Source organism: Ranitomeya variabilis, chromosome 6, assembly GCF_051348905.1.
Source record: "Ranitomeya variabilis isolate aRanVar5 chromosome 6, aRanVar5.hap1, whole genome shotgun sequence".
In the NCBI taxonomy this organism is placed as follows: domain Eukaryota; kingdom Metazoa; phylum Chordata; class Amphibia; order Anura; family Dendrobatidae; genus Ranitomeya; species Ranitomeya variabilis.
Genome location: NC_135237.1, coordinates 214,033,502 through 214,054,125, shown reverse-complemented (window position 1 = coordinate 214,054,125; position 20,624 = coordinate 214,033,502). Strand labels below are relative to the sequence as shown.

At 42.3% G+C, this 20,624-nt stretch overlaps 1 protein-coding gene across 5 annotated transcripts in view; it reads left to right on the top strand.

Moving 5' to 3' along the window:
- SACM1L (SAC1 like phosphatidylinositide phosphatase) overlaps positions 1–20,624 on the top strand; it is a 573,015-nt gene that overhangs the window by 201,043 nt on the left and 351,348 nt on the right. For all 5 annotated transcript variants that reach the window (XM_077269423.1, XM_077269421.1, XM_077269419.1 and 2 more), the window contains one exon: positions 7,871–7,930. In XM_077269423.1, the coding sequence (XP_077125538.1) occupies positions 7,871–7,930 (60 nt within the window). The remainder of the gene's footprint in view (positions 1–7,870; positions 7,931–20,624) is intronic.

Sequence of the window (20,624 nt, the reverse complement as noted above, 5' to 3'; positions counted from 1 at the left end):
AAAAAAAAAAAAATCTAAATATACTGTATCCATGAAATAATATTTTTATTAAAAAAATAAAAAGTACACACATTTGGTATCGCCGCGTCCGGAACGACCTAATATATAAAACTGTCCCACTAGTTAACCCCTTTACTGAACACCATTTAAAAAAATAAAAACAAGGCAGAAACCAATGCTTTATCATGCTGCCAAACAAAAAGTAAATATAAATAAAAATGGTACCGCTGAAAACGTCATCTTGTCCTGCCAAAAAAAGTTATCATACAGCTCCATCAGCGGAAAAATAAGTTATAGTTCTCAGAATACAGCAATGCAAAAAAAAATTTTTTTCCATAAAATATAACTGTGGTATCGATATATAATAGTACTGACCCGAAGAATAAAGCTGCCTTTTATCAATTTTACCACAAGTTGAATGACATGGTGGAGTTCATCCTCTTAGCTTTGTCATGCGTAGGAGGAAACAATCTTTTACGTGACCACAACTGCGGAACCGTGGGCGGGCTGCAGTGCTGAGAGAGGTTGGAGTACGGTGAACTGGACAAGCTACTGGAATGTGAGAGAGGTAAAGGCGGCGAAGTTACGGCTGATTGAGAAACATTTGGTGTGCTCGTTCTCGGAGATCGGTCAAAAACAGCAGGCATGTCTGTTTCCATTACAGCGGAATGCGGCCTCTCAGTCAGCGTGATTGGAGCGGGTAAAGAGTCCGAGGTTCTGCGGTCGAAGACCTGCATCTCAATAGTTGATACGGTACCAGATGAGGAGAAGGAAGAAGCAGCAGATGCAATTGACCAGGAGGATGATGGTGGTTGAGGTCCACCTTTTTTCTCAGTGGGATTCCCACGGTAAAGCATGTTGATTGCGCATGTGAAGGTTCATGCATGTAGTAGTCAAATTATTGCACTTTTTACCTGAACTCCGTTTTTTTTATTTTTATTTTTTTACAAAGTTGGCAGATTACGTGAGTTGGCTCATCCTTTGCAGTGTCAAAAAAGGCTCAGGCTAGGCAGCCTTTGCCACCCCTGTAAACTGCAGACCTGCGGACGCTGCTGGTCACAGGCACAGTTGTGGCTGAGAATGCATCGCTCATCGTGGCTGCATCACTACGTGTCTGAGACATACAGCACAGACATACAGCACAGACATACAGCACATCGTAACCTACTCGTCTTCCTCCTCAGATGACCTAGTCAGTTGTGTGGCTCTATGTTCACACCAACTGGGATCAAACACCTCATCATCCTCAGTGTTATCACATTCCTTGCCCTTGGAATCACCCTCCTCATCTTCTTGCCCTGACAGCATAGTACAGTACATTTGAGCCTCAGATTTGATACTCAACAGGATCACCTCTCCCCCCAGGGGTTAACGTCTGATGATGAGGGTCAGGATGCTGTTTGGACCATACTTCATCCTGTCCCGGAACCAAGCTTAAAATTTTTTGGACATCTGTGCAGATTTCCTCCTCTTGAGTCTACGAAGCTTTTGAGTACACTTCTGATGAACATGGCATAGAATGTGTGAACAGCTCTTCCGACTCACCCATCTGTAGTTCCGTACAGTCAGTTGAACGGTTGGATAGTTGGGTGACGCAGGGGGAATTTGGGTGCCACCTCTGTGGACTTTACTGAGTGTGATGTGGAGGAAGAGGAAGAAAGGCAACTTGATGCTGCACTTGCCATCCACTTGAGTACATGCTCTTCCTGAGCATCAGCAGCAAGGCGAAGCGCTGTGCATCTGCCAAAGAAAGGTAAGTGGTGTAGCCTGTCCAGTAACATAAGTTGTGAGTTGTCTTTGCATAGGACGTGACGTTGCTTCACTAGTTATTGCACAAACCTTACAACCTACCCCACGTACACCAAGCCTAATTTCCCTTCCACCACGACCTTTATTTTTACCAGTCATGTTGCTCAGATAGTGTGGTAGGAGCACAGTATTAGCAACAGAAAAATAGATTTTAAACTCTGCATCACCTCTGCAAACAGCTGAATTTCAGCGACCGTAATGTATGACGATAATAACAGAACAATTTTTGTGGCCTTTGGATCAGGCCTCTACAGCTTAATTTCAACCCAACCAAATGAGCTTTAGGTCTGCAGACAGCAAACAACAAAGAAAGTAGTGTGTAAAGGCAAGGATCACCATTGAATACACAAGATTTAATAAAATTATCTTTATTCAAAATTAGACAAGCAAAACAAGATGTGATTTTAAAAACCATTAAAAAACCCAAAGGTTTATTAGATGAACAGCATGGAAGGTTATATAAGTACCCTCCAGACTCCACTACGTGCACCAGGAGTGTGCTGAGGTCAGGTACACTATTCAGAAAAAAAACACTGAGATCTCATTTCCTGAGATCTTGATGCCGAGATCTCCCATCTACGCATGTGCCGCCCCCGGCAGCCATTTTCCCGGAGTCCACTGCATAGTAAACCAAGTAAGTGCGGGGGCTCTGGGCTTTCACAAAATGTCGGCAGAGCCCCCGCAGCACTGAACACCCGCAGCAGCGCACATCCGAACACTCCCTCATCCCAGCCTGCTGCAACGCTCCACTCTTGCCTCCTCCAGCAGCGACCCTGGGACCCTGCTCCACTGCAGCTGGTAAGGTATATCCGCATTATAAGACGCACCCCCATTTTCCCTCCAAATTTTTTGGGAAAAAAAGTGCATCATATAATCTGAAAAATACAGATAACTGTCGTTTCGGCTTTCCTAATGAAGAACCTAGAAAATTTTGTCACTCGGATAATCTACAGGTTTTTAGCATCAACGGCATGACATCTGTATTCTGGTCCAAAGATGTAGATCTGTGATCTGCAGATGAAGGCTGCCAAGAAAACAGTCAGTGGTGTGACAGTGACTAATGATACGATATGAACATGAGGATGAATGACCTCGGGGAGATCAAAACATCCAACAACGCGGAGACACCATCACGTGTTTCTCAACGCAGTGATCCAGAACACTGCCCCCATCCCTTATGGGAAATATGCAAGTGCATGTAGAAAAGCCGCGGAGACACCGTCACGTGTTTCTCAACACAAGCAATGAATAGCCAGGTCTTTCACCGGGAAGGAACAACCACGGGAAGGGCAGCATCCAATAAAGGAAAACCACCTATGCCAAAACATGGTATCCATCCACAGACAGCTGTTTCGGGGTATTTGCCCCTCATCAGTGTGGAGTAGGAAACTGGCTATTAGGAGCAGTGCCTAGTGAAAAGGCTATGAACATAAGGATGAATGACCTCGGGGAGATCAAAACATCCAACACCGCGAAGACACCATCACGTGTTTCTCTGGATCACTGCGTTGAGAAACACGTGATGGTGTCTCCGCGGTGTTGGATGTTTTGATCTCCCCGAGGTAATTCATCCTTATGTTCTAGGCACAGCTCCTAATAGCCAGTTTCCTACTCCACACTGATGAGGGGCAAATACCCAGAAACAGCTGTCTGTGGATGGATACCATGTTTTGGCATAGGTGGTTTTCCTTTATTGGATGCTGCCCTTCCCGTGGTTGTTCCTTCCCGGTGAAAGACCTGGCTATTCATTGCTTGTGTTGAGAAACACGTGATGGTGTCTCCGCGGCTTTTCTACATGCAAGTGACTAATGATACTGCAGACCGAGAAGTAGCACTGCTGGAAGAATATAACAAGTTGCACACAAAAAATGAAGAACAGTAACCATTTCTGCTGCTGGTAGTCAAGGAGTATCAAGAAGGAGTTGGAGATAGAACGAAAAGGACACTCGTGCACTGCAAATAAGTGATGCTATCAAACAAGAATTTAATTGGCAACAAAGTAACTGTTTTTGTTGAGAAACATGGTTTGTAATTCCTGATCATAATGATTAACCCGTTTGACTGGAGGTATTTTCATTTTTACTTTTTCGTTTTTTTGCTCCCCTTCTTCCCAGAGCCATAACTTTTTTATTTTTTGGTCAATATGGCCTAGTGAGGGCTTTTTTTTTGCGGGACGAGTTGTATTTTTGAACGACACCATTTGTTTTAACATGATGTTGTGTACTGGAAACCTGGAAAAAAAATTCCAAGTGTGGTGACACTGCATAAAAAGTGCAATCCCACAGTTGTTTTGTTATTCTTTTTTACTATGTTCACTCAATGCTAAAACTGTCCTGCCGTTATGATTCTGCAGGTCATTACGAGTTCATAGATACCAAACATGTCTAGGTTCTTTTTTTTTTTTTTTATAAGTGGTGAAAAAAAAATCCAAACTTTGTTTAAAAAAAAAAAAAAAGTGCCATTTTCCGATACCCGTAGGTTTTGTTTTGTGATCTCTAGTTTAGTGAGGGCTTATTTTTTGCACGCCGAGCTGTCGTTTTTAACCCCTTCCCGACCTGTGACATGGCGTATGCGTCATGAAAGTCGGTGCCAATCCGACCTGTGACGCATATGCTGTGTCACAGAATGATCGCGATCCTGCAGGTCGGGTGAAAGGGTTAACTGTAATTTCACCCGACCTGCAGGGACAGGGGGAGTGGTACTTTAGCCCAGGGAGGGTGGCTTCGCCCTCCCCCCATGGCTACGATCGCTCTGATTGGCTGTTGAAAGTGATGTTTCACCTTCAATCAGAGCAATCGTAATATTTCACCAATGAAAATTGGTGAAATATTACAATCCAGCCACGGCCGATGCTGCAATATCATCGGCCATGGCTGGAGACCGCGATCTGCCCAGGCCACCGCCGCCGATCTCCCCTCCATCCTCCGTCTTGTCCTCCGCTCCCCTCCATCCTCCTGTCCGCTCCCCCCATGCTCCATCCATCTTCTCCATGGGCACCGCCATCCTCCAAAATGGCGGGCGCATGCGCAGTGCGCCTGCCGAATCGGCCGGCAGATTCATTCCAGGTACATTTTGATCACTGTGATAGAACCTATCTCAGTGATCAAAATAAAAATATAGTAAATAAGCCCACCCCTTTATCACCCCCATAGGTAGGGACAATAATAAAATTAAAGAGATTTACTTTTATTTTTCCACTAGGGTTAGGGTTAGAACTACGGCTTGGGTTGCAATTAGGGTTAGGGTTGCAATTAGGGTTAGAATTGGGGCTAGGGTTGCAATTAAGGTTAGAATTAGGCTTTGTGCACACAGTGCGGATTTGGCTGCAGATCCGCAGCGGATTGGCCGCTGCGGATTCATAGCAGTTTTCCATCACTCTTACAGTACCATGTAAACCTATGGAAAACCAAATCCACTGCCCATGGTTCGGAAAATACCGCGCGGAAACGCTGCATTGTATCTTCTGCAGCATGTCAATTCTTTGTGCGGATTCCGCAGCGTTTTACACCTGTTCCTCATTCGGAATCCGCAGGTGAAATCTGCACAAAAAAACACTGGAAATCTGCAGTAAACCCGCAGGTAAAATGCAGTGCCTTTTTACCTGCAGATTTTTAAAAACGGTGCGGAACAATCCTCACACGAATCCTCAATGTGGGCACATAGCCTTAGGGTTAGGGTTGGAATTAGGTTAGCGTTGGAATTAGGGTTAAGATTGGAGTTAGGGATGTGTTGGGGTTAATGTTAGGCTTGTGGTTAGGGTTATGGTTAGGGTTGGGATTAGGGTTAGGGGTGTGTTGGGGTTAGTGTTGGAGTTAGAATTGAGGGGTTTCCACTGTTTAGGCACATCAGGGGCTCTCCAAAAGCGACATGGCGCCACCATTGATTCCAGCCAATCTTGCATTCAAAAAGTCAAATGGTGCTCCCTCCCTTCCGAGCCCTGACGTGCGCCCAAACAATGGTTTACCCAAACATATGGGGCATACGCTTGCTCAAGAAAAATTGCACAACAACTTTGGGGGTCTAATTTCTCCTGTTACCGTTGAGAAAATAAAAAAAATGGGGGCTAAAAAAATAATTTTTGAGCAAAGACAAATGATTTTTTATTTTCATGGCTCTGCGTTATAAACTTCTGTGAAGCACTTGGAAGGTTTAAAGTGGTCACCGCACATCTAGATTAGATCCTTGGGGGGGGTCTAGTTTCCAAAATGGGGTCACTTGTGGGGGAGCTCCAATCTTTAGGCACACAGGGGCTCTTCAAACACGACATGGTGTCCGCTAAAGATCGGAGCCAATTTTTCATTCAAAAAGTCAAATGGCGCTCCTTCCACCCCACATATGGGGTACCGGCGTACTCAGGACAAATTGCACAACACCTTTTGGTGTCCAGTTTCTCTTTTTACCCTTGGAAAAATAAAAAAATTGTTGCTAAAAGATCATTTTTGTGACTAAAAAGTTAAATGTTCATTTTTTCCTTCCATGTTGCTTCTGCTGCTGTGAAGCACCTGAAGGGTTAATAAACTTCTTGAATGTGGTTTTGAGCACCTTGAGGGGTGTAGTTTTTAGAATGGTGTCACTTTTGGGTATTTTCAGCGATATAGACCCCTCAAACTGACTTCAAATATGAGGTGGTCCCTAAACAAAAATTTTATTGTAAAAATGAGAAATCGCTGGTCAAATTTTAACCCTTATAACTTCCTAGCAAAAAAAAATTGTGTTTCCAAAATTGTGCTGATGTAAAGTAGACATGTGGTTAATGTTATTTATTTTCTATTTTGTGTCGCATAACTGATTTAACAGAATAAAAACTCAAAATTTGAAAATTGTGAAATTTTCAAAATTTTCGCCTAATTTCCATTTTTTTCACAAATAAACTCAAAAATTATCGACCTAAATTTACCACTAACGTGAAGCCCAATATGTCACGAAAAAACAGTCTCAGAACCGCTAGGATCCGTTGAAGCGTGCCTGAGTTATTACCTCATAAAGGGACACTGGTCAGAATTGCAAAAAATGGCCAGGTCATTAAGGTCAAAATAGGCTGGGTCATGAAGGGTTTGTTAAAGATAACATTTTGGTGCAGATACAAACTTTTGATCCTGTTATTGCATTTTCATGCAATGTTGCTGCAACAAAAAAAAAGTAATTCTAGCATTTTTGACTTTTTTTTCTCGTTGCGTCGTTTAGCGTTCGGGTTAATAATTTTTTTATATTGATAATCGTGTGATTCTGAACTCGTCGATACCAAGTATGTGTTTTTTTTTGTTTGTGTTATAACCAGTCTCCATCACTGATTAGCAGAAAGCTGTGATGTAGAGGGGGCTCAACACAGCTGAATATCTGAGCTCTACTAGATCTGCAGCAGAGAAAACTGTGATTTTATAATAACTAGGAAGGAAGCGAAGTGATACATTGCTGGAATCAGGGTCTCTTTCCCTACCTCTTGCTGCTGTCGGATTACATTCCAAAAACAAGCTGACAAATTGCCTTTAAAGCTGCTTTCACACATCAGTTTTTTGCTGTCAGGCTCAATCCGGCGAACTTTGTAAAAAAAACGGATCCGTCACGAATTGTGAAAAACTGATGCGATTGATCAGTTTTTTCGCCAGATCATTCTAGCTGATCCTGGGGAGGGGGAGAAAGAGACGCCGACCGTCTTTTCGGGAGACACAAAAAACGTTAGTATGTCAGTCTTCTCCGGCCGCCGGAAAACAAATTTTTGACGGATCCGGCAAAAAACAGATGAAACGTGAGGTCATTCGGCGCTAATACAAGTCTATGAGAAAAACTGATCCGGCGTCATAATTCGCTGGATCCTTTTTTTTTTTTCAACATTCGCTGGATTGAGCCTGACTGCAAAAAACTGATGTGTGAAATCAGCCTAACACAACATAAAGAACCCAGACATCTTTGCTGTTATCTTTCTGAACATATAAGTATGTGAATAAGTCGAATTGACAGTAAATGTTTTGTATTCTTTGTATTGACTACTTTCTTCTGCTTGCAATATTCATATTCTCTCCTATTCATTTTTATTCTTTTTTTTTTTTTTCTTTTTCTTCAGGCTGATCAAAGATTTGTATGGAATGGTCATTTACTACGAGAATTTTCTGCCCAACCGGAGGTAAAAGATTTTTCAGGAGTGTTAAAATTGGAGACAGCCATGCAAGCAAAAATGATCTTTAATTTCACAGTTTTCTAGTTGCATATGAATGTAACTTTACAAGTGGTAGCATACAACTGTTGCATATCTAATAAGGTTTGTAAATCAGAGATTTGCTAAAACACTGAAATCCAATTAGAACTTCTGCTGTAAGGCCCTATGATTGCTATGTACGCCTCTGCCCTGAAGCTTATATCGAACTATCCTTCAGCCAGCAATAAAGATGCAGTGCAAGGTAAACGGTGCAACGTTTTTAATGAAAATTATTTTTTTAAGCTAGAAGTTATTTTTTAAGGTAATATACAGAGGTATTGGTGTAAAGGAGCGGCCATGTGTCCTGAGTCATCTGTAGGATCTCAATTAGTAGATCAGACTACTGTATATAAGCCCTTCGTGTGCATCTATTCCCAAAATGCATGATACACCACTCTGAGCCTTGTATCTAGATATGTGGAGTGTATGACTTACTGAGATTAGATACACGGAATGTAACATGCTGGGATTAATCGCAGCACATGATACACACCATGTATTCAACACCAGTGTGATACTGTGAGCAGCACTAACAGGATCTGTGCTGCCAGCCGTCCTCGGTAACGCGGTCTACTTGTCAGTATTTATTTACGGCCACCACCAAAATGTTTCCTCACTGTGATCCTAAACTTCATCCTCTTATACTTTTGCAAATACCCAGAAGGGGGGTGGGGTGGAGAGAGATGACATCACACACGTGATCAGACCCCGCTCACATTGAGTGCTGTTGTAATGTGAGCTAGTTGTACACTAGATTTTCTTGGCAAATTTCAGCAGCTCCCCCCTAGTGTTTAAAAGTGGAAATACCAAACCTTTTTACATTTATTTTTCATGTTTTACTACATTGAAAACAAATGATATTTAAAACAATAATATTTTACACTTTTTCTACTGTTGAATTTTTTTTATGGCACCTTCCCTTTAATGGGCTTTTCAAGTGTTTTATGCATTATTCTAAAACTTTAACAACTATCCCAACAAATCCACATCGATGTGTCAGCGCTGTCTTATCACTTGTTAAATAAAATACTCAATACATATTTTCTTCAATCACAATTAAGGTAATTGATTGTCATTCAAATATACAATGCAATTAAGATGATAATAAATATATGTATTATCTACTTTATTGGATTGTATATTTTTATCAAAATCAATTATAATTGTGAAGGAAAAGTATTTGTTGGGTGTTTTATTTTACATTTGGTATTTACTCACCTGTGTTCAAGTTACAGTCCTATTTACTTGCTAAATGTTGCCTTGAAAATAAATGCTACAATATTGGGAAATGGGTTATAGCCTTTGCTCATTAGCAATATACATATCAGATGAAGTTCTACCTGGGCAAGAGGTACGCAACAATTCCCTGAAGACTCTTGACATTATCTGTAACACCCAGTCACGGAAAATACCTCTAATACTTTCAATCAATGCTGAAAAAGTATTTGATGGAGTTTCATGGTATGCCATGTGTAAGGGTATGTGCACACGCTGCGGATTTTGCTGCGGATCCGCAGCGTATTTGACGCTGCGGATACGCAGCAGTTTTCCCAAACTTTACAGTACCATGTAAACCTATGGGGAAAAAAAACCCGCTGTGCACATGCTGCGGAAAAATCCGCGCGGAAACGCAGCGGAATATTTTCCGCAGCATGTCAATTCTTTCTGCGGATTCCGCAGCGGTTTTACACCTGCACCAATAGGAAAATAAATATAAATAAATATAAACATACATACATACATACATACATACATACATACATACATACATACATACATACATACATACAGTGCCTACAAGTAGTATTCAACCCCCTGCAGATTTAGCAGGTTTAATAAGATGCAAATAAGTTAGAGCCTTCAAACTTCAAACAAGAGCAGGATTTATTAACAGATGCATAAATCTTACAAACCAAAAAGTTTTGTTGCTCAGTTAAATTTTTATAAATTTTAAACATAAAAGTGTGGGTCAATTATTATTCAACCCCTAGGTTTAATATTTTGTGGAATAACCTTTGTTTGCAATTACAGCTAATAATCGTCTTTTAGAAGACCTGATCAGGCCGGCACAGGTCTCTGGAGTTATCTTGGCCCACTCCTCCATGCAGATCTTCTCCAAGTTATCTAGGTTCTTTGGGTGTCTCATGTGGACTTTAATCTTGAGCTCCTTCCACAAGTTTTCAATTGGGTTAAGGTCAGGAGACTGACTAGGCCACTGCAACACCTTGATTTTTTGCCTCTTGAACCAGGCCTTGGTTTTCTTGGCTGTGTGCTTTGGGTCGTTGTCTTGTTGGAAGATGAAATGACGACCCATCTTAAGATCCTTGATGGAGGAGCGGAGGTTCTTGGCCAAAATCTGCAGGTAGGCCGTGCTATCCATCTTCCCATGGATGCGGACCAGATGGCCAGGCCCCTTGGCTGAGAAACAGCCCCACAGCATGATGCTGCCACCACCATGCTTGACTGTAGGGATGGTATTCTTGGGGTCGTATGCAGTGCCATCCAGTCTCCAAACGTCACGTGTGTGGTTGGCACCAAAGATCTCGATCTTGGTCTCATCAGACCAGAGAACCTTGAACCAGTCAGTCTCAGAGTCCTCCAAGTGATCATGAGCAAACTGTAGACGAGCCTTGACATGACGCTTTGAAAGTAAAGGTACCTTACGGGCTCGTCTGGAACGGAGACCATTGCGGTGGAGTACGATACTTATGGTATTGACTGAAACCAATGTCCCCACTGCCATGAGATCTTCCCGGAGCTCTTTCCTTGTTGTCCTTGGGTTAGCCTTGACTCTTCGGACAAGCCTGGCCTCGGCACGGGAGGAAACTTTCAAAGGCTGTCCAGGCCATGGAAGGCTAACAGTAGTTCCATAAGCCTTCCACTTCCGGATGATGCTCCCAACAGTGGAGACAGGTAGGCCCAACTCCTTGGAAAGGGTTTTGTACCCCTTGCCAGCCTTGTGACCCTCCACGATCTTGTCTCTGATGGCCTTGGAATGCTCCTTTGTCTTTCCCATGTTGACCATGTATGAGTGCTGTTCACAAGTTTGGGGAGGGTCTTAAATAGTCAGAAAAGGCTGGAAAAAGAGATAATTAATCCAAACATGTGAAGCTCATTGTTCTTTGTGCCTGAACTACTTAATAATACTTTAGGGGAACCAAACAGAATTCTGGTGGGTTGAGGGGTTGAATAATAAATGACCCTCTGAAAAAACTTTTCCCAATTTAAAAAAAAAATAAACAAAGAAATAACATTCTTTTTTGCTGCAGTGCATTTCACACTTCCAGGCTGATCTACAGTCCAAATGTCACAATGCCAAGTTAATTCCAAATGTGTAAACCTGCTAAATCTGCAGGGGGTTGAATACTACTTGTAGGCACTGTACATGCATACATACATACATACATACATACATACATACAGTACAGACCAAAAGTTTGGTCACACCTTCTCATTTAAAGACTTTTCTGTATTATCATGACTATGAAAATTGTACATTACGAAAACTATGAATTAACACGTGTAATTATATACTTAACAAAAAAGTGTGAAACAACTGAAATTCTTATATTCTAGGTTCTTCAAAGTAGCCACCTTTTGCTTTGATGACTGCTTTGCACACTCTTGGAATTCTCTTGATGAGCTTCAAGAAGTAGTCACCGGGAATGGTTTTCACTTCACAGGTGTGCCCTGTCAGGTTTAATAAGTGGGATTTCTTGCCTTATAAATGGGGTTGGGACCATCAGTTGTGTTGTGCTGAAGTCTGGTGGATACACAGCTGATATTCCTGCTGAATAGACTGTTAGAATTTGTATTATGGCAAGAAAAAAGCAGCTAAGTAAAGAAAAACGAGTGGCCATCATTACTTTAAGAAATGAAGGTCAGTCAGCCCGAAAAATTGGGAAAACATTGAGTGTCCCCAAGTGCAGTGGCAAAAACCATCAAGCGCTGCAAAGAAACTGGCTCACATGAGGACCGCCCCAGGAAAGGAAGACCAAGAGTCACCTCTGCTTCTGAGGATAAGTTTATCCGAGTCATCAGCCTCAGAAATCGCAGGTTAACAGCAGCTCAGATTAGAGACCAGGTCAATGCCACAGAGTTCTAGCAGCAGACACATCTCTACAACAACTGTTAAGAGGAGACTTTGTGCAAGCAGGCCTTCATGGTAAAATAGCTGCTAGGAAACCACTGCTAAGGACAGGCAACAAGCAGAAGAGACTTGTTTGGGCTAAAGAACGCACGAAATGGACATTAGACAAGTGGAAATCTGTGCTTTGGTCTGATGAGTCCAAATTTGAGATCTTTGGTTCCAACCACCGTGTCTTTGTGCGACGCAGAAAAGGTGAACAGATGGACTCTACATGCCTGGTTCCCACCGTGAAGCATGGAGGAGGAGGTGTGGGGGTGCTTTGCTGGTGACACTGTTGGGGATTTATTCAAAATTGAAGGCATACTGAACCAGCATGGCTACCACAGCATCTTGCAGCTGCATGCTATTCCATCCGGTTTGCGTTTAGTTTGAACATCATTTATTTTTCAACAGGAAAATGACCCCAAACACACCTCCAGGCTTTGTAAGGGCTATTTAACCATGAAGGAGAGTGATGGGGTGCTACGCCAGATGACCTGACCTCCAGTCACCAGACCTGAACCCAATCGAGATGGTTTGGAGTGAGCTGGACCACAGAGTGAAGGCAAAGGGCCAACAAGTGCTAAGTATCTCTGGGAACTCCTTCAAAATTGTTGGAAGACCATTCCCGGTGACTACCTCTTGAAGCTCATCAAGAGAATGCCAAGAGTGTGCAAAGTAGTCATCAAAGCAAAAGGTGGCTATTTTGAAGAACCTACAGTATAAGACATATTTTCAGTTGTTTCACACTTTTTTTTATTAAGTATATAATTCCACATGTATTAATTCATAGCTTTGATGCCTTCAGTGTGATTGTACAATTTGCATAGTCATGAAAATACAGAAAAATCTTTTAATGAGAAGGTGTGTCCAAACTTTGTCAAACTTTTGGTCTGTACCGTGCGTGTGTGTATATATATATGTGTGTGTATATATATGTGTGTGTATATACACTCACTGGCCACTTTATTAGGTACACCTGTCCAACTTCTTGTTAACACTTAATTTCTAATCAGCCAATCACATGGCGGCAACTCAGTGCATTTAGGCATGTAGACATGGTCAAGACAATCTCCTGCAGTTCAAACCGAGCATCAGTATGGGGAAGAAAGGTGATTTGAGTGCCTTTGAACGTGGCATGGTTGTTGGTGCCAGAAGGGCTGGTCTGAGTATTTCAGAAACTGCTGATCTACTGGGATTTTCACGCACAACCATCTCTAGGGTTTACAGAGAATGGCCCGAAAAAGAAAAAAAATCCAGTGAGCGGCAGTTCTGTGGGCGGAAATGCCTTGTTGATGCCAGAGGTCAGAGGAGAATGGGCAGACTGGTTCGAGCTGATAGAAAGGCAACAGTGACTCAAATCGCCACCCGTTACAACCAAGGTAGGCCTAAGAGCATCTCTGAATGCACAGTGCGTCGAACTTTGAGGCAGATGGGCTACAGCAGCAGAAGACCACACCGGGTACCACTCCTTTCAGCTAAGAACAGGAAACTGAGGCTACAATTTGTACAAGCTCATCGAAATTGGACAGTAGAAGATTGGAAAAACGTTGCTTGGTCTGATGAGTCTCGATTTCTGCTGCGACATTCGGATGGTAGGGTCAGAATTTGGCGTAAACAACATGAAAGCATGGATCCATCCTGCCTTGTATGGAGCATCTTTGGGATGTGCAGCCGACAAATCTGCGGCAACTGTGTGATGCCATTATCTCAATATGGACCAAAATCTCTGAGGAATGCTTCCAGCACCTTGTTGAATCTATGCCACGAAGAATTGAGGCAGTTCTGAAGGCAAAAGGGGGTCCAACCCGTTACTAGCATGGTGTACCTAATAAAGTGGCCGGTGAGTGTATATGTGTGTGTATATGTGTGTGTATATATATGTGTGTGTGTATATATATGTGTGTGTATATATATATATGTGTGTGTATATATGTGTGTGTGTGTGTATATATATATATGTGTGTATATACAGTGGGGCAAAAAAGTATTTAGTCAGTCAGCAATAGTGCAAGTTCCACCACTTAAAAAGATGAGAGGCGTCTGTAATTTACATCATAGGTAGACCTCAACTATGGGAGACAAACTGAGAAAAAAAAATCCAGAAAATCACATTGTCTGTTTTTTTTATCATTTTATTTGCATATTATGGTGGAAAATAAGTATTTGGTCAGAAACAAAATTTCATCTCAATACTTTGTAATATATCCTTTGTTGGCAATGACAGAGGTCAAACGTTTTCTGTAAGTCTTCACAAGGTTGCCACACACTGTTGTTGGTATGTTGGCCCATTCCTCCATGCAGATCTCCTCTAGAGCAGTGATGTTTTTGGCTTTTCGCTTGGCAACACGGACTTTCAACTCCCTCCAAAGGTTTTCTATAGGGTTGAGATCTGGAGACTGGCTAGGCCACTCCAGGACCTTGAAATGCTTCTTACGAAGCCACTCCTTCGTTGCCCTGGCGGTGTGCTTTGGATCATTGTCATGTTGAAAGACCCAGCCACGTTTCATCTTCAATGCCCTTGCTGATGGAAGGAGGTTTGCACTCAAAATCTCACGATACATGGCCCCATTCATTCTTTCATGTACCCGGATCAGTCGTCCTGGCCCCTTTGCAGAGAAACAGCCCCAAAGCATGATGTTTCCACCACCATGCTTTACAGTAGGTATGGTGTTTGATGGATGCAACTCCGTATTCTTTTTCCTCCAAACACGACAAGTTGTGTTTCTACCAAACAGTTCCAGTTTGGTTTCATCAGACCATAGGACATTCTCCCAAAACTCCTCTGGATCATCCAAATGCTCTCTAGCAAACTTCAGACGGGCCCGGACATGTACTGGCTTAAGCAGTGGGACACGTCTGGCACTGCAGGATCTGAGTCCATGGTGGCGTAGTGTGTTACTTATGGTAGGCCTTGTTACATTGGTCCCAGCTCTCTGCAGTTCATTCACTAGGTCCCCCCGCGTGGTTCTGGGATTTTTGCTCACCGTTCTTGTGATCATTCTGACCCCACGGGGTGGGATTTTGCATGGAGCCCCAGATCAAGGGAGATTATCAGTGGTCTTGAATGTCTTCCATTTTCTAATTATTGCTCCCACTGTTGATTTCTTCACTCCAAGCTGGTTGGCTATTGCAGATTCAGTCTTCCCAGCCTGGTGCAGGGCTACAATTTTGTTTCTGGTGTCCTTTGACAGCTCTTTGGTCTTCACCATAGTGGAGTTTGGAGTCAGACTGTTTGAGGGTGTGCACAGGTGTCTTTTTATACTGATAACAAGTTTAAACAGGTGCCATTACTACAGGTAATGAGTGGAGGAAAGAGGAGACTCTAAAAGAAGAAGTTACAGGTCTGTGAGAGCCAGAAATCTTGATTGTTTTTGTTTCTGACCAAATACTTATTTTCCACCATAATATGCAAATAAAATGATAAAAAAACAGACAATGTGATTTTCTGGATTTTTTTTTCTCAGTTTGTCTCCCATAGTTGAGGTCTACCTATGATGTAAATTACAGACGCCTCTCATCTTTTTAAGTGGTGGAGCTTGCACTATTGCTGACTGACTAAATACTTTTTTGCCCCACTGTATATGTGTATATATATGTGTATATATATGTGTGTATATAGATATATATGTGTGTATATATGTGTGTGTGTGTATATATATATATATATATATATATATATATATATATATATATATATATATATATATATATATATATATATATATATAATGTCCATATATATTTGGACAGACAACCTTTTTCTAATTTTGGTTATAGACATTACCACAATGAATTTTAAACAAAACAATTCAGATGCAGTTGAAGTTCAGACTTTCAGCTTTCATTTGAGGGTATCCACATTAAAATTGGATGAAGGGTTTAGGAGCTTCCGCTCCTTAACATGTGCCACCCTGTTTTTAAAGGGACCAAAAGTAATTGGACAATTGACTCCAAGGCTATTTCATGGACAGGTGTGGGCAATCCCTTCATTATGTCATTCTGAATTAAGCAGATAAAAGGCCTGGAGTTGATTTGAGGTGTGGTGCTTGCATTTGGAAGGTTTTGCTGTGAAGTAAACATGCGGTCAAAGGAGCTCTCCATGCAGGTGAAACAAGCCATCCTTAAGCTGCGAAAACAGAAAAAAACCCATCTGAAAAAAAAATTGCTACAATATTAGGAGTGGCAAAATCTACAGTTTGGTACATCCTGAGAAAGAAAGAAAGCACTGGTGAACTCATTAATGTAAAAAGACCTGGGTGCCCACGGAAGACAACAGCGGTGGATGATCGCAGAATAATCTCCATGGTGAAGAGAAACCTCTTCACACCAGCCAACCAAGTGAACAGCACACTCCAGGAGGTCGGCGTATCAATATCCAAATCTACCATAAAGAGAAGACTGCATGAAAGTAAATACAGAGGGTTCACTGCACGGTGCAAGCCACTCATAAGCATCAAGAATAAAAGGCTAGACTGGACTTTGCTAAAAAACATCTAAAAAAGCCAGCACAGTTCTGGAAGAACACTCTTTGGACAGATGAAACCAAGATCAACCTCTACCAGAATGATGGAAAGAGAAAAGTATGGCGAAGGCGTGGTACAGCTCATGATCCAAAGCATACCACATCATCTGTAAAACACTGCAGAGGCAATGTGATGGCTTGGGCATGCATGGCTGCCAGTGGCACTGGGTCACTAGTGTTTATTGATGATGTGACACAGGACAGAAGCAGCCGAATGAATTCTGAGGTATTCAGAGCCATACTGTGTGCTCAGATCCATCCAAATGCAGCCAAACTGGTTGGTTGTCGTTTCATACTACAGATGGACAATGACCCAAAACATAAAGCCAAAGCAACTCAGGAGTTTATTAAAGCAAAGAAGTGGAATATTCTTGAATGGCCAAGTCAGTCACCTGATCTGAACCCAATTGAGCATGCATTTCACTTGTTATAGACTAAACTTCAGGCAGAAAGGCCCATAAACAAACAGCAACTGAAAACCACTGCAGTGAAGGCCTGGCAGAGCATCAAAAAGGAGGAAACACAGCGTCTGGTGATGTCCATGAGTTCAAGACTTCAGGCAGTCATTGCCAACAAAGGATTTTCAACCAAGTACTAGAAATGAACATTTTATTTACAATTATTTAATCTGTCCAATTACTTTTGGTCCCTTTAAAAACAGGGTGGCACATATTAAGGAGCTGAAACTCCTAAACCCTTCATCCAATTTTAATGTGGATACCCTCAAATGAAAGCTGAAAGTCTGAACTTCAACTGCATCTGAATCGTTTTGTTTATAATTTATTGTGGTAATGTCTAGAACCAAAATTAGAATAATGTTGTCTCTGTCCAAATATATATGGACCGAACTGTGTGTGTGTGTGTGTATATATGTGTGTGTGTGTGTGTGTGTGTGTATATATATGTATATGTGTGTGTGTGTGTATATATACAGTGGGGCAAAAAAGTATTTAGTCAGTCAGCAATAGTGCAAGTTCCACCACTTAAAAAGATGAGAGGCGTCTGTAATTTACATCATAGGTAGACCTCAACTATGGGAGACAAACTGAGAAAAAAAAATCCAGAAAATCACATTGTCTGTTTTTTTATCATTTTATTTGCATATTGAGGTGGAAAATAAGTATTTGGTCAGAAACAAACAATCAAGATTTCTGGCTCTCACAGACCTGTAACTTCTTCTTTAAGAGTCTCCTCTTTCCTCCACTCATTACCTGTAGTAATGGCACCTGTTTAAACTTGTTATCAGTATAAAAAGACACCAGTGCACACCCTCAAACAGTCTGACTCCAAACTCCACTATGGTGAAGACCAAAGAGCTGTCAAAGGACACCAGAAACAAAATTGTAGCCCTGCACCAGGCTGGGAAGACTGAATCTGCAATAGCCAACCAGCTTGGAGTGAAGAAATCAACAGTGGGAGCAATAATTAGAAAATGGAAGACATTCAAGACCACTGATAATCTCCCTCGATCTGGGGCTCCACGCAAAATCCCACCCCGTGGGGTCAGAATGATCACAAGAACGGTGAGCAAAAATCCCAGAACCATGCGGGGGGACCTAGTGAATGAACTGCAGAGAGCTGGGACCAATGTAACAAGGCCTACCATAAGTAACACACTACGCCACCATGGACTCAGATCCTGCAGTGCCAGACGTGTCCCAGCTTAAGCCAGTACATGTCCGGGCCCGTCTGAAGTTTGCTAGAGAGCATTTGGATGATCCAGAGGAGTTTTGGGAGAATGTCCTATGGTCTGATGAAACCAAACTGGAACTGTTTGGTAGAAACACAACTTGTCGTGTTTGGAGGAAAAAGAATACTGAGTTGCATCCATCAAACACCATACCTACTGTAAAGCATGGTGGTGGAAACATCATGCTTTGGGGCTGTTTCTCTGCAAAGGGGCCAGGACGACTGATCCGGGTACATGAAAGAATGAATGGGGCCATGTATCGTGAGATTTTGAGTACAAACCTCCTTCCATCAGCAAGGGCATTGAAGATGAAGCGTGGCTGGGTCTTTCAACATGACAATGATCCAAAGGACACCGCCAGGGCAACGAAGGAGTGGCTTCGTAAGAAGCATTTCAAGGTCCTGGAGTGGCCTAGCCAGTCTCCAGATCTCAACCCTATAGAAAACGTTTGGAGGGAGTTGAAAGTCCGTGTTGCCAAGCGAAAAGCCAAAAACATCACTGCTCTAGAGGAGATCTGCATGGAGGAATGGGCCAACATACCAACAACAGTGTGTGGCAACCTTGTGAAGACTTACAGAAAACGTTTGACCTCTGTCATTGCCAACAAAGGATATATTACAAAGTATTGAGATGAAATTTTGTTTCTGACCAAATACTTATTTTCCACCATAATATGCAAATAAAATGATAAAAAAACAGACAATGTGATTTTCTGGATTTTTTATTCTCAGTTTGTCTCCCATAGTTGAGGTCTACCTATGATGTAAATTACAGATGCCTCTCATCTTTTTAAGTTGTGGAACTTGCACTATTGCTGACTGACTAAATACTTTTTTGCCCCACTGTATATATATATGTATATATGTGTGTGTGTGTGTGTATATATATATGTGTGTGTGTGTATATATATATATATATATATATGTATATGTATATGTATATGTGTGTATATATGTGTGTGTGTATGTATATATATATGTGTATATATGTGTGTGTGTGTATATATATAATGTATATAATATATATATATTTACAGACCAAAAGTGTACACTGGACACGCCTTCTCATTTGAAGATTTTCTTTTGATCAGGACATTGTCATGGCCTGTTTGGTAGTTGTTGGGCTCCAGGGGTTAATGCTGGTAGCCTCTCTTTGGCTATGGGAGGGCTTTTTTATAGCCTCTGTTGGGCCTCGCTCCTTGTCAGTTATACTTCTGCCCTTGGCTTAGTTAGTTGACCCCTGTTTGCCTGTGCCTGTTTTCGTGTTTGATCTCTTGGTTCTTACCCGGTCTGTCCCTCCGTTGTGTATTTTGCTACTGATTTAGTACCGTCTGCTTGCTTGCCTGGTTCTTGACTCATGCGTAGGTTTGTGACTATCTGTTCTGTCTGTCCCTTTGGTACCGTTATTGCCCCTCTCAGTTTTCTGACTCTCTTGGCTTGTCTCTGACTACTCTTCTGCCTCTGGTTCTAATACTCTGCTGCCCCTACTCAATTTACCTCCCTACGGTCCAGCTGTTTCCCACCGCTTCCCGCTCTCTCTCCAGGCATCCTGCGGTCACGAGACCACAGGTTCTGCTCACCGGCGGTTGCTTGCCATCCCTTCTCTCCCCCCGGACGCTGCGTGCCCCGCTTGCCCTCACTTCACAGGACAACATACTAACCGGTGGGTATCCGTTGCACGTTTCCTGACATGTACAATTACTTCAAATATCGTGAAGGGGTTAAATGATGTATTTCAGAAAGAAACTGAGGCGAGCTTCCAGGGCTGCAGTGCGGAGATGGAAAAATCCCACTCCAACGTGCACTTTATCACATTCAAACAGTCCCTCACTACTTTCAAGACCACACTCGCCACAGCTAAACAAACCTACTTCTCGTCTCTCATATCCTCCCTGTCTCACAACCCTAAAGTTATTCAACACCTTCAACTCTCTCCTCCGTCCCCCAGCACCTCCTCCCTCCCCACTCATCTCAGCTGAAGACTTTGCCTCATTTTTCAAGCAGAAGATTGAGAACATCAGAGACAGTTTTAGTCGACAACCCCCAGAGCCCTTCCTCCCAACTACCCAGCCCTCTACCTCCAAAACAAACTTCTCCACCATTACAGAAGATCGACTTTCCACTCTACTCTCAAGATCGCATCTCACCACCTGTGCACTTGACCCGATCCCTTCCCACTTTATCCCAAACCTCGCCACAGTCTTCATCCCAACCCTAACCCATCTCTTCAACCTATCACTAACAACTGGTGTTTTCCCCTCAAGCTTTAAACATGCCTC